The sequence below is a fragment of the Trachypithecus francoisi genome, unplaced genomic scaffold (genome assembly GCF_009764315.1).
Source record: "Trachypithecus francoisi isolate TF-2019V2 unplaced genomic scaffold, Tfra_2.0 Lachesis_group15, whole genome shotgun sequence".
NCBI lineage: Eukaryota > Metazoa > Chordata > Mammalia > Primates > Cercopithecidae > Trachypithecus > Trachypithecus francoisi.
In genome coordinates this window covers 53523056-53536832 of record NW_022681460.1, presented here as the reverse complement: position 1 = coordinate 53536832, position 13777 = coordinate 53523056, and the positions used below count along the sequence as shown (strand labels likewise).

At 42.7% G+C, this 13777-nt stretch overlaps 1 protein-coding gene across 2 annotated transcripts in view; it reads left to right on the top strand.

Moving 5' to 3' along the window:
• Positions 1–13777, top strand: part of AK9 (adenylate kinase 9) — a 176069-nt gene that overhangs the window by 156286 nt on the left and 6006 nt on the right. For both annotated transcript variants that reach the window (XM_033234862.1, XM_033234861.1), the window contains exons 33-36: positions 2828–3029; positions 5399–5545; positions 5652–5872; positions 13501–13697. In XM_033234862.1, the coding sequence (XP_033090753.1) occupies positions 2828–3029; positions 5399–5545; positions 5652–5872; positions 13501–13697 (767 nt within the window). The remainder of the gene's footprint in view (positions 1–2827; positions 3030–5398; positions 5546–5651; positions 5873–13500; positions 13698–13777) is intronic.

Here is a 13777-nt window from a genome sequence, read left to right as displayed (position 1 = left end):
TGACGTTGCCATGGCATTTGTAAACTGTCATGGCACTGGTAAGAGTGTGGCAGTGAGGACAACCAGAGGTCACTCTCATTGCCATCTTGGTTTTGGTGGGTTTTAGCCAGCTTCATTACTGCAATCTGTTTTATCAGAAGGTCTTTATGACCTGTATCTTGTGCTGACCTTCTGTCTCATCCTGTGACTTAGAATGCCTTCACTGTCTGGGAATGCAGCCCAGTATGGCTCAGCCTTATTTACCCAGCCCCTACTCAAGATGGAGTTGCTCTGGTTTGCACGCCTCTGACATAATCATATCCTAAATGTTCACAAAGATAATGATGCTTTCCAAAGACAGCAGAACATTGACATGCAAAATAAGATCCCACATCCAGAGCACAAAGTGAAAATGTAGATTACCTGATATCTCATTTTTTTTTGTTGAAATGGTGGTTGATTTTTAAACAAGGTGTCAAATTTTAGGAGCTTAATTATTGTTAGAACTTAAAAAAAAATATCTCGTTCCAGCATTTGTGCAAAGCTGAAGTTACGTGCTCTGTGGCTCTCACAGGAACTTCCTTATTGGATGGTCCTGATGGTGGTCCCTAGTCAATCACCATCCTCATGGGATGAGTAGGGTTCTGAGTATCCTCCACCAACTGCTATCTCCACACAGTGCTCAGGCAAGGAATATACACACAACAGAGCACACCCACATTTACTAGCTACCAGAATCCATTTATCTGTCTGTTGTCTCACTCAGGAGAAGCCAGTGTGAGTCTTCCTTCAGCCAATGGCAACATCTATGTAACCTTGGACAAATCAGTTCCCCTCATCTATAAAATCGAAATTTCAATATCAATTCCACCCACCTGATGAAATAGTTAAAAATATCAAATAAAGTCATGGAAGAAAAATTCCTCATAGGCTGTAAGTCACTATTAAAATGTCAAGTGTGCCATTATACATTTTAAAAATTATTTCCTAGAGTATTAACTGAGATCTAACTGTATAGGTTATGCAATGCTGATTGCATCATGGAGTCCATAAATGGACAGAAAGGAGAATGATACGATTCAGTGAAACAGGAGTGTTACATTGTTATTTGGGGCATACTACCAGATATTAAGAGTACATATAAGATGACTTGCAAAGCTCTCAAAAATTTTGCTACCTCACGCAGAAGAAAGAAAACCCTTAAAATTGGTTTGTTAAAGAAAAAAAAAAAAACAAGCAGATTTGGCCCATTAACCAGATCTATCAGCCACAGACCTGAAGTACTGTTAATGACTGACCTTTGACAGTTATTAGTTCCATAAAATATGACAATTTTAATTTTTGAAATTTCATTGAGAAATGTGAAAATTAGCTTGCTGTTGATATAATCAGCCAGAGTCTAAAACTAAGGTGAACTGATAAATTAGTGAAATGAAATAAATTTAGAGTTTTGTTTTTCACTATCTGTTGGGTACTACTGTTCTGGTATCTTTGGGTTGGATCTTTTCTGGCTTGAAACCTCTGTGGCTGCAGCAGCTTTGCCCACATTCTTGTCCTGCATCCAGGAAGAATGAGGTAGGCAGACAACTGAACAGTGAAAAAGACAAATGTGAATTGAGTGTTACAGCAGCTCAGAGGAGACCCACAGTGGGTGGCTCCTCTGCGCAGGCAGGTCATCTGTCCAGTGTTCAGTTCTCAGCAGAGAGGAGGCCCTGGAGAGGGTGGCTCCTATCTGCTGGAAGGTCATTCTGCAGCTCTCAGCAGAGAGTGTAGCTCCTCTCTGCAACTGGTTGTTCTGTCATCTCCAGCTATCAGCAGAGAGGATACTCCTCTCTGCAGTTGGTCATCCTGTCCTCTTCAGCTATCAACAGAGAGGGTACTCCACTGTCAGCAGAGAGGGTACTTCTCTCTGCAGCTGGTCATCCTGTCATCTCTCTGCCCTCTTCGTCCTCTGGTCAGCCTCTCCCTGCTCTGGCTGAGCCCAGGGCTTTTATGGACCTCAGAGGGGAGGAAGTGCCTGCTGATTGGTCCATGAGTGGCCCTGGGTAGGCCCAGAAGAGGCACCGCAAGTCCCCACTCCTGTCCACAGACTGGCATCCCAGCTCCCAACCTTCAGGCCCTCCCTGGCCTGAAAGTGGGGCCTTACTGGGGACCCACCCCCTTCTGCCTAGGAATCAATCTGCCACCCACTGCTATTTATGGCCCCTGGGCTTGGTCCCAACCCCTGCTCAGAGATGGGAGTAGGGTCAGGAGCAGAGAGAGGCCAGAGAGCGGGAGCAGACACCACTGAGCCTGCAGGGGTTGGGGAGGTTCCCAGGCCCCTGAGGATGCAGGCTGCAGAGATGCAGAGATGCCTGGGTCCTGCATCTGGGAGAACCCCCCAAGCTGCAGCCAGGGAGCTCCCATCCTGCCAACTCAGAAGGGGCAGGGTTCTGGCTTGTGCATGGCTTCTGCCTGCTCCCTGGAGCAGGAGGCCTAGAGCTGCAGCCGTGGGTCAGGCGGCTGCAGCTGCACCCAAGAGGGCAGATCTTACCTGCTCCTGGCTGCCTCCAAGAGTACAGGGAGGCTCAGACCCACAGCAGCAGTTTAAGTGACTGTAGCCACGCCCAGGAGGATGGGGCTCCTGCCTGCTCCATAGAGCAGGAGGCCTGGGTCTGCAGCATGTTTTGGGCAGCTGCAGCCAGCATGATAGCAGCAGCCACTGCCATCACTATGTTTGCTACTTGGGAGACGGGATCATTAGAAGCCCAAACCTGAGCATCATGCAATATACCCATGTAACAAAACTGCACATGTTCCCCTTGAATCTAAATCACTTAATTTAATTTAAAAGTTTTATGTTTTTCAGTTGCCAAAAAAATTACAAGCGAATATGGGTTAAAGCATATATCAATAGGAGGAGCTTTGCGTTATGTACTAAACAATTACCCGGAAACAGAGCTGGCACTTATGTTAAATTGGCATCTTCATAAAGGAATGACAGCACCTGATGAACTGGCTATTCAAGCCTTAGAACTTTCTCTGATGGAAAGTGTGTGCGGTACTGCAGGGTAAGTGAATGGGGTGAGAGGATGGGACAGAGGGAGTTAAATCTTTCAAGAATCTGCTGGCTCATGATTTAAAACACTTACATAGGGCTTAAAGCTCTTGTAAAAGGGTGTGATCTACTTCTCTCAAACTCTGGACACCTATATGGTTACGTATTTGATTTTCTGTCAAGCAAAAACTTGGCTTGAAAATTCACATCCCAGATTAGCAGGCAGGCCCCTTCACTCCAGCAACCCCTGAGTGATCCAAAAGGCTTCAGACTTAAACAAAGGAGGCTGATGTGACTTCTACACTCCAGTTCTTCTCACTGCCCCATGAAGTGATGGAGAAGTGGCCCTCCCCTGTCCCCCAGGTGCTGGTCCAATGGAGATGGTCTATGTCTGGCCCAGCATTCTGCACGGGTAGCAGTGCCTCTCCCTTAACACCACATTTGGACAAGAAAGCTATGCACTTGAGCTGTCGCTTCCATTTACACTTCTCACCTTTGCTCCTCCAGCATAGCCATGGGCCATACCCAGTAGTAAAAGCCCTCCCCCATGAAACCTGAGGCCCTGGTCTTGAGCACAGGTCACTGACCTAGAACTCCCCTAATTTACTCAAGGTTTTCTATTAGGAGTCTCCTTGCCTTTCCTTATCTGTGACCCATAATTAAGTCCTTGAACAGTTCTCGTGAGTTCATTTATTGGGAAGCAGCTTCTGGGTTGTCAGACTTTATCCCCAGAAAAGGCCCCGGGTCTTACCCAAATTGAATTACCTCCTCCCTGGTGTTCAGCTTTGCATAAGAAGGACCTCAGTGAGGCAATCATGGTTGAGTCAAAAAGATTTCATTCCACCTTAATACCAGGACAACCACTGCTCATTCACCTGGAATTTCCCTAATCCTGAGGGCCACTCAAGTGACTCTTCACAGAACAAGTAAGTTGAGCTACTCTTGATTAAAAAAACAACAATGGCACCCTCATACATTCTCTATGAGGCCAGCCTAGCCAACAATCCCCTCTGCTGTAGAATTGTAGGCCAGTGCCTAGAGACTCAGCTGTTATAAAAGAAAAGCTTCCGTTGAATTAAATTTAAAGGAGTTTAATTAAGCAAAGAACAATTCACAAATTGGGCAGCCCCCAGAATCACAGCAGATTCATAGAGACTCCAGCACAGCCACATGGTGGAAGAAGATTTATAGACAAAAAATGGAAATGATGTACAGAAATTGGCAGTGAGATACAGAAACAGCTGGATTGGTTACAGGTTGGTGTTTGCCTTATTTGAACACAGTTTAAACACTTAGCAATCTATGAGTGGTTGAAGTGTGGCCACTAGGATTGCCCAGGACTCAGTTATTGTTATAGGCACATACTCCTAAGTTAGGTTTTCAATCTTGTCTGACTATTAAGCTAGGTTACAGTTCATCCACAATAAGTCAAATACAGAAGTGTGGCCATATTTAGTTTGCTATAACAGCTGGAAAGCACTGAGGCAGGGCATCCTGTGACTTAGGCCAAACCAAGCTCCCTAATGACCACCAGCCAGCATGCCCAGCTTGCTCTCACCTCACAGGGAGTTTCCTGACCTTGGAGGCTAGAAACTATACCAGCCTTTTTTTTTCCCTCCTCTCAGTTTGTTAGTGACAATCTCATTATCTCAATTTATTGAACTAGTTTAAATTCTCCTGGCCATTTCTGCTCAGAGGCATGCATCATGGGTCCTGATGGAATGATTCCCACCCAAATATTATAGGGCCACTCTCACCACCTCTCCCCCAGCTGCACTCCCAGGCTTCTCACAGAGCATTTACTACAAAAAGCAAGCTTAGAGCACACTTTTTTTTTTCCATATTGGCTTAGTCTCTTACTAAAATACTACTTCTTGAGCATCTAATATGTACCAGGTCCTACTCTAGTTGCTTTACATACCTGATCTCCAATCTTTAAAACAACTCTAAGAGTTAAATATCATTTCCTCTCAGAAAGTTCAAACCAGATTTTAAGTCTAAAGTTATCTGCCTGTAAAGCTATACTCTTTCATGTTTAGATTAATAGCACCAATTGAACACAATGTTCAAGGTACTGTGGGAGTTATCTCTCAAATTCTGCCAAAACCTATCTCCAGCATGCTGAGTGTAGAAATTCAGAGCTCTTTCCTACGCCCACCTTCTGAACTGTGTTTGGATGTGTCCTGCCCACCTCATGGCTCTTGGCCTGACTGAGATTAAAGATGTAGTGATGAAGAGGGCAAAGTGTGAAGAAAATAAATGAGTTACATAAGGAAAACCATGGGGCTACTCCTAAAGAGACAGACTGGTTCCGGAAGACAGAAAGGAAGTACGAGAGAAAAAGAAAGGTGGAATTTTTATTTTCATGTTTTTGCTTGTTAGTGTTGTCATCGATGGATATCCTGTAACTAAACATCAAATGAATCTCTTGGAAGCCAGGTCAATCATTCCCATGGTCATCTTTGAATTGAGTGTGCCTTCCAAGGAGATTTTCAAAAGATTGCTCCTAGAAAAAGAAAATGAACAAAGGTAACGTGCACGATGAAGACAACAAAAGAGGAATAAACTTTAATCATACGGGGGAAAATATATGTTTTTAACAGCTTTTTCCATTCCTTCTCTGTTTCTCTATTAGATTGCCTTATCCATTGCACAATAGTGCACAAATTATAGCTGTCAATAATGCAAAGTATCGCAAAAATATTGGTGAGATTAGGCAATATTATCAAGAACAGCATCAGAACTGGTATGTGATTGATGGATTTCACAGCAAGTGGTGGGTATGGAATGAAGTCATTAAGAATGTTCAAATGGTGAATAAATACATGCAGACATACCTGGAAAGAATAAAAGCAGGTAAGAAAGCACTTTTTAAGGTAGAATAAAATATTAATTTAAAGTGTAAACATGCCTGACTCATGTTACTGTAATTCATTCCATTTAAACATGAGTCAGGCATGACTTAATCAGTACTTTGTATGTATTATTCAATTATTGTGATGCTATGGTCTGAATATTTGTATCACCCAAAATTCATATGCTGAAACCGAATCCCCAGTGTGATAGTATTAAGAGGTGGGACCTTTAGGAAGTGGTTAGATCATGAGGGCTTGCCCTCATGAATGGGATTAGTGCCCTTATAGAAGAGGTTCGAGGGAGCCAGGTTGCCCCTTCTACCACATGAGAATACAGCGAGAGCACCATCTATGAGGAACAGGGCCTCGCCAGATACTAGATTTCCTGGTACCTTGATTCTGGACTTCCCAGTCTCAAAAACTGTGAGCAATAAATCTCCGTTGTTTATTAATTACTCAGTCTGTAGCATTTGGTTATAGCAGCCAAAATAGACTACGACATGTGGGCATGTTTGTCCTAATAAATGACTGCCGCTACCCAAGCTATCATTTATTGAATGCCTTGTGAATCTAGGACATAAAAATAATGCATGATCTCTCACTAAAAGGGTATATAGTGTTTGCAATAGTAAGAAGCTATTTTTCAGAATGTGTGGAGTAGTTATATGGGTCCATGATTGCAGAATGACATCTGGCAAAATTTTATTTAGGAATCTAGAATTAAAATTATTTTTACTATTTACACCCATTATAGTATGATGTAAATGTTGAGTCCATAAAAAAAAAACTGAACTTGCTCATTAAAATGTCTTTTAATCTATATTAGGAATTCACAGAAGCACATGTTTGATTATATAGTCTCATTAAATAGTTTCTTGACTGTTCTCTGAAAATACACAAAATACAAGGAAAGTTATCAGCATCTAATATCTCTTAAAAGAGTGATGACTACAAAGATGTGATCTGTAGGGGTCTCACAGACATCTGTTTCATGATTTTGTTTTAACTTCAGGAACTACAGAGAAGGTATGATGAGGTTTATGGGAGCAATGTGACTAAGAGAATCCTGTACAAAGAAAAAGGCAGTGAGGATTCCAATAATAACTGCATCACTGTATCTTGATTTGCTTCATCATGTGGACATAACCAGTATCTCTGGTTCCTGTTTGTTTACAAATCTGTTTTCACCTAAAGATCATAAGGCATGAAGATAAAAGCGCAAGGGAGGGGAGAATTGAGATTTTAGAAATATCTCAATAAGCTCTGGATGGGATCGCACTGGAAAACACTCTACAGCAGACTTTGAAGCGAAAGCTGTGCCTCATTCATCTTTCTGTTACTCTATTTCACCCTCCCTGTCTTAGACTGGGTTCCCTAGAAACAGACTCAAGATGAAAAGTTATGTGCAGAAGTTTTATCAGAAAGTACTTTCAGGAGTAGACTTGCCAGATTTAGCAACTAAATATACAGGACACCCAGTTTTTTTTTCTTGAAGGATTCTCACTCTGTCACCCAGGCTGGAGTGCAGTATGATCTCTACTCACTGCAACCTCCCCTTCCTGGTTTTGAGCAATTTTCGTGCCTCAGCCTCCTGAGTAGCTAGGACTACAGGTGTGCGCCACCACGCCCAGCTAATTTTTTGTATTTAGTAGAGACAAGGTTTCACCATGTTAACCAGGCTGGTCTCAAACTCCTGACCTTGGGTGATCCACCCCCCTCTGCCTCCCAAAGTGCTAGGATTGCAGGTGTGAGCCACCATGCCCAACTGACACCCAGTTAAATTTAAATTTCAGATAAACCATAATTCTTTAGTATAATTATATCACAAATAATTGCATAGGGTATACTTATACTAAAAACTATTAATATTCATTGCTTATCTGAAATTCAAACTTAACCAGGCATTCTTTAATTTTATTTTTTGTTTTTTTGAGACAGGAGCTTGCTGTCTTCCCCAGGCTGGGGTGCAGTGGTACAATCATAGCTCACTGCAGCTTTGATCTCCTAGTCTCAAAGGATCCTCCTGCCTCAGCCTCTCCAGTAGCTAGGACTACAGGTGCATGCCACCATGCCCAGCTAACTTTTAAAATGTTTTTATAGAGTTTGGAGGGGGCATTCTTACTTTGTTTCCCAGGCTGGTCTCAAACTCCTGGCTTCAAGCGATCCTCCCACCTCAGCCTCCCACAGTACTGAGTTTATAGGCATGAGCCACAGTGCCCAGCAGTGTCCTTTATTTTATCCAGCAACTCTAATAAGGAGATACACCTGTGGACAAGTCAGGATGGTCAAATTCGGTAGAGGGAGAAACTAACCTGCAGTGTGGTGGGAGCAGAAGCCCTGAGTAGATCCTGGGGAAACACTGGTTCTGGGAGGGACCTTCGAAATGTCCCCAGAGTGGGGGGAGGGTCCAGGCTTTGTATCCTCTCCACCCTCGCATCAGCCTGTCATTGACCGGAGGCCACCCCCGGGGGCAGTATAACTTGTGTAAGCTGTGATAGAAGGGCAATTTCCAGTCCAGCTGTGAGCCATCAGCGCCAGGGTGTCCAGCAGCTGCAGGGTGGGTGTGTCAGCCCTGGAGACGGAACTGAGGAACCACTACATGATTCCAGTGCCTGCCTCTGCCACACATAGTTTCATCTCAGTGAAATCTGTCCTATTCTCTTCTGCTTCAGCGTCCCCCGGATAATCTAGCTTGTACTTGATTGTTTGAATTTAGTTTTGATTTTTTTTCATGCTCTGTTTCCTTTGTATACTGTTCAAATGATCCTCCCCATCAGGAGGCCAATATTTACCCTGATCAGTGAGATGTGAGATGGTGCAAGGCTGGGGCTAGAGGATTAAAGAGATTCCTCCTGCCACGTTCCGGAAGAGGGTACATAGACATTGCCAGATGTCATCAAGAATATCCCAATAATTAGAAAAAGAGACATTTGGGTGTCTTTTGAGACTTGAAGTCACATGATTCTAAATTACCCTGTCACTAAACCTATCAGGATTGGTAAGATTCAGTACATCTGAGCTAAAGAGCAACCTAGGAATAGATAGTATTATAATACTATAGCAGCACGTAGTATGATATAATAATACTTTGTATTTTAATACTATATACCTTAATAATACTATGTATTATTGTACTATAGTACCACGTTATAGTACCACTATAGTATCATAATAGTGTAATATTCTTTGTAGAAAATCAATATTGGGACTTCTTAGCCTTTTCATCTGTATAATAAGCAACAGATAGAACAGTGTATTTGTTATCTATTGTTGCATAACAAATTAGTCCAAAATTTAGCAACTGCAAATCACACACACACACACACAGTTCCTGTGGGTCAGAAATCTGGACAGTTTAGCTGGGTAGTCTCTCACAAAGCTACAGTGAAGGTGTCAGCCAAGACTATGTCATTTTCTGAAGGCTCAACTGGGAAAGAGCCCACTGCCATGCTCACTCGCATGATGTTGGTAAGATTCCGTTCCTTGAGTGTTACTGGACTGAGGACCTCAGTTCCTTGCTGGCTGCTATTGGCCAGAGGCCACCCTCAGTTCCTTGCCACGTAAACCTCTCCAACATGGCAGCTTTCTTTATCAAGTGAACAACCTGAAAGGGCAAGAAAGAGTGTCCATCTTTTGTAATTGTTTTACTTAGGGCTGCTGAAACAAACTGCCACCAACTGGGTGGCTTAAACAACAAGAATGTATTGTCTTACAGTTTTGGTGGCTAGAAGTCCAAAATCAAGGTGTTGACAGGGCCATGCTCTGCCTGAAGGTTCTAGGGGAGGATCTATTCCATGCCTTTCTGTTAATTTCCAGTGTTGCCAGAAATCCTCAGCATTCCTGAGGTTGTGGACGCATCACTCCAGTCTCTGCCTCTGTCATCACATGGCATTCTCCATGTGTGTGTCTTTGTGTCTTCACACATCACTCTCCTTTCCATATCTGTCTGTCTGTGTGTATTTCTCTGATCCTATTTCCCAGTAAGGTCATATTCATAGGTACTGGGGGTACTTCAACATATCTTTTTGGGAAACATAATTCAGGCCATAATGGCAAACTAATCTTGGAAGTGACAGCCCCTCACTTTTGCCATATTCTGTTTATTAGAACCAAGTTACTCAGTCCAGCCCACACATGGGGGAGGAGATTACACAAAGGCATGAACACCACAAGGCAGGGATCAAGAATACCACTGGAGTCACATTAGATCAGCCCACCCTGTGACTTCCAGTGATACACATGATATGATGATACGGTGAAGGAATTCACAGTCAGATTTATGTTCAGATTAATCCGGCAACTGGGAATGTTAAGTGACAATAATTCACTAATGACTTCATAAGTCATTAATGCTCTCCTAGAAAGCCCCTCTGTTAACTCTGTGAAACAGGCACAAAGACATTCAGGAGATCCCACCCAGCTGGCTCTCAGCTCTTCAGAGAAGACCAGAACCTAATGATATGGTCAGGATTCATTCATGGCTGGTATCCTTTCTTCTGGGACTCAGAAGTTGAGTTGGGGATTCTAAGTGACCTCTGTTGACTCTGATGAGTCTTAGATGTTACCATTTGGAAAATACTGTCACTTTATCGGTTTATGTCCTGAATACCTTGATGGGAATAGTGCTGATACCACACTGATGATTCTTTGTCTTTTTTTTTTTTTTGAGACTGAGTTTTGCCCTTGTTACCCAGACTGGAGTGCAATGGAGCGATCTTGGCTCACGGCGACCTCCACCTCCCAGGTTCAGGCGATTCTCCTGCCTCAGCCTCCCGAATAGCTGGGATTACAGGCATGCACCACCACGCCCAGCTAACTTTTGTATTTTTAGTAAAGATGGGGTTTCTCCATGTTGGTCAGGCTGGTCTCCTGACCTCTTGATCCACCCACCTCGGCCTCCCAAAGTGCTGGGATTACAGGCGTGAGCCACCACACCTGGCCAGATTCTTTGCTTTCAAGAGATGAATGAAGGATGAGAGTCAATAAGCAATGGTTTTAAATGCCTGCCTTATTGAAGGAGGGCTGTGATTGCTTAAAGAAATGCCAGTTAATAAAGATCCCTTCATTTTGTGTATATTACTTCCCCCCTCCCTGACTCCGTTTAAAAGCAGAATTGTGGAGAGATTGCATAATGGAAACCTCTTTGGGCATGGTTTCCCAACCATCTCCTTTTCAGGATTACATGTGACCTTTTGAAGAAGTGAAAATGGTAGTTGGTATCAGGGGACATCATCTCCTGGACCCCCACACCCTCTTCCCCAGTAAAGGCAGGCAGATCAGTGAGGCAATCATGTGACATGACACCTCTGGCCTGTGATTCCAAAATCCAAAAACCTCTAAAAATATCAAGTTTAGTTATAAATCATTTGAGGGCAAAACTTGACATGAGCTGACATATGGCTATTTGCAGTCTTTTTATGAAACCCAGTAAGTGGGGAAGGGTCATCCTATTTGGTTGGAGAAATTTCATCTTATCAATTACAGGGTGCTTCTCCAGACTCTGTGAGGGTGTGATGCATTTCTTTTCTTTCATTTTGTTTGTTTGTTTGTTTGTTTGAGACAGTCTCACTCTGTTGCCCAGGCTGGAGTGCAGTGGCTTACTGCAGCCTCCACCTCCCAAGCTCAAGTGATCTTCCCACTTCAGCCTCTCAAGTAGCTAGGACTACAGGCATGTGCCACCACACTGGGCTAATTTTTGTATTTTTTGTAGAGACAGGGTCTCACCGTGTTGCCCAAGCTGGTCTTGAACCCCTGGGCTCAAGCGATCTACCCACCTCAGCCTCCCAAAGTGCTGCAATTACAGGCGTGAGCCACTGCACCTGGCTGAGTGCGATGTATTTCTAAAATCTAAAATATTCTGAATTATCCAACATATCTGGCCCCAAGGGTCTTAGATAAGGGATTATAGTTCTGTAATAGTACATTTCAGATGAGATCATTTCTATCCTAACAAACAAAAAAGCAAACTATGATTTATGCTTCATAATTTTAGGGTTAATTTAGGACCTTCCTAGGCATAATCTTTAAATAAGGTAAAACTTTTCCTGGGTAAAAGGACAACTAACAAAATATACTAGCTATAATAAGTCCACTCATTATAACTAAAATGTATTTAAAAAGTAATTTTGTTTTCTATAACATCTCATATTGCTTTGAAGTCCCCACTCCAGTGGAGTATTAGAGAGAAAACTCTCTTTTTTTATGTGTATACTTATATTTTTGTTCTGGGTAAGCATAGAGAGAAAACTCTTAATCCTGTTCACTAAAGGAACTTGGGCACTTTCTTTTTAAAATCTACCCTTTAGAATAAAGCCAATCACTTTTGGATAAATGTTTGTTTTCCTCCTCTTGGGTGGGATCTGGGCACAGGGAGAACTTTGTGTGAGTAACATCATGTCAACAAAGTATTTGCACTTCCTGAAATCTGGCCCATAGGTTTTTTTAAATGTAGCAGGTTTATAAATGTGCAGGTATACACATGTATAAATTTTGTGTGTGTGTGTGTGTGTGTGTGTCTGTGTATCACATATATAGTCTATAATAGCTAAGAACTAAAACAGCCAAAACATTCATCAACAGATAAATAGTTGAGTAAACTACTTGTGTGTTTATACAGTGGAATACTATGCATCGATTAAAAAGAATTAAGTGAATTGGCCAGGCACAGTGGCTCACACCTGTAATCCCAACACTTTGGGAGGCCGAGGTGGGTGGATCACCTGAGGCCAGGAATTTGAGACCAACCTGGCCAGCATGGCAAAACCCCATCTCTACTAAAAGTACTAAAAAATTAGCTGGCCGCGATGGGTACACACCTGTAATCTTTGCTACTTGGGAGCCTGAGGCACAAGAATCACTTGAACCTGGGAGGCAGAGGTTGCAGTGAACTGAGATTGCACCACGCCACTGCACTCCAGCCCTGGGTGACAGAGCGAGACTCCATCTCAAAAAAAAAAAAAAAAAAGGCCGGGCGCGGTGGCTCAAGCCTGTAATCCCAGCACTTTGGGAGGCCGAGACGGGCGGATCACGAGGTCAGGAGATCGAGACCATCCTGGCTAACACGGTGAAACCCCGTCTCTACTAAAAATACAAAAACTAGCCGGGCGAGGTGGCGGGCGCCTGTAGTCCCAGCTACTCGGGAGGCTGAGGCAGGAGAATGGCGGGAACCCGGGAGGCGGAGCTTGCAGTGAGCTGAGATCTGGCCACTGCACTCCAGTCCGGGCGACAGAGCGAGACTCCGTCTCAAAAAAAAAAAAAAAAAAAAATTAGGTAAATTGTATAAGCTTATATGAAAAGAGGTCAAAGACCATAACTGACTGATAAAAGCAAGTTGCAGAATAATGTTTATAGTATAGGTGCACAAGCATACTATATGCAAAAAATATATATGTGAATATATAGAAAAAAGACTGAAAAAGATACAAATCCAACAGTGATGATTACCTCTCAGGTCAAGTATTGGATTGAAACAACGGAGATGTGAATAGTAACTTTTACTTTTTACTCTACTGTTTGGAAATTTATAATGTGATGTATAGTGCTGTGTAATTAAAATTATTTCAATTTCTAAAATCATTGTATTTTCTATGAAAAATATATACATAATAATAGTTAATATGTTAATAATAGGAAAAGCTGCCTGCATTGACAAGTTATGTATCACACCTCAAGAGCTGCTTTCTCGCCTGGGAGAATTTGGACAGTTCTGCCCTGTCAGCCTGGCAGAATCCCAGGAATTATTTGATTGCTCTGCAACTGACTCCTTGGAATTTGCAGCAGAGTTCAGGGGGCACTACTATAAAATGAGTTCTCAGGAAAAACTGAATGTAAGTTTGTTCCTAACTCCAAATATTTACTAAGGAAAGAAAATGTCTTATCTTGGAATTCATCAATAGGAAGGGATAGG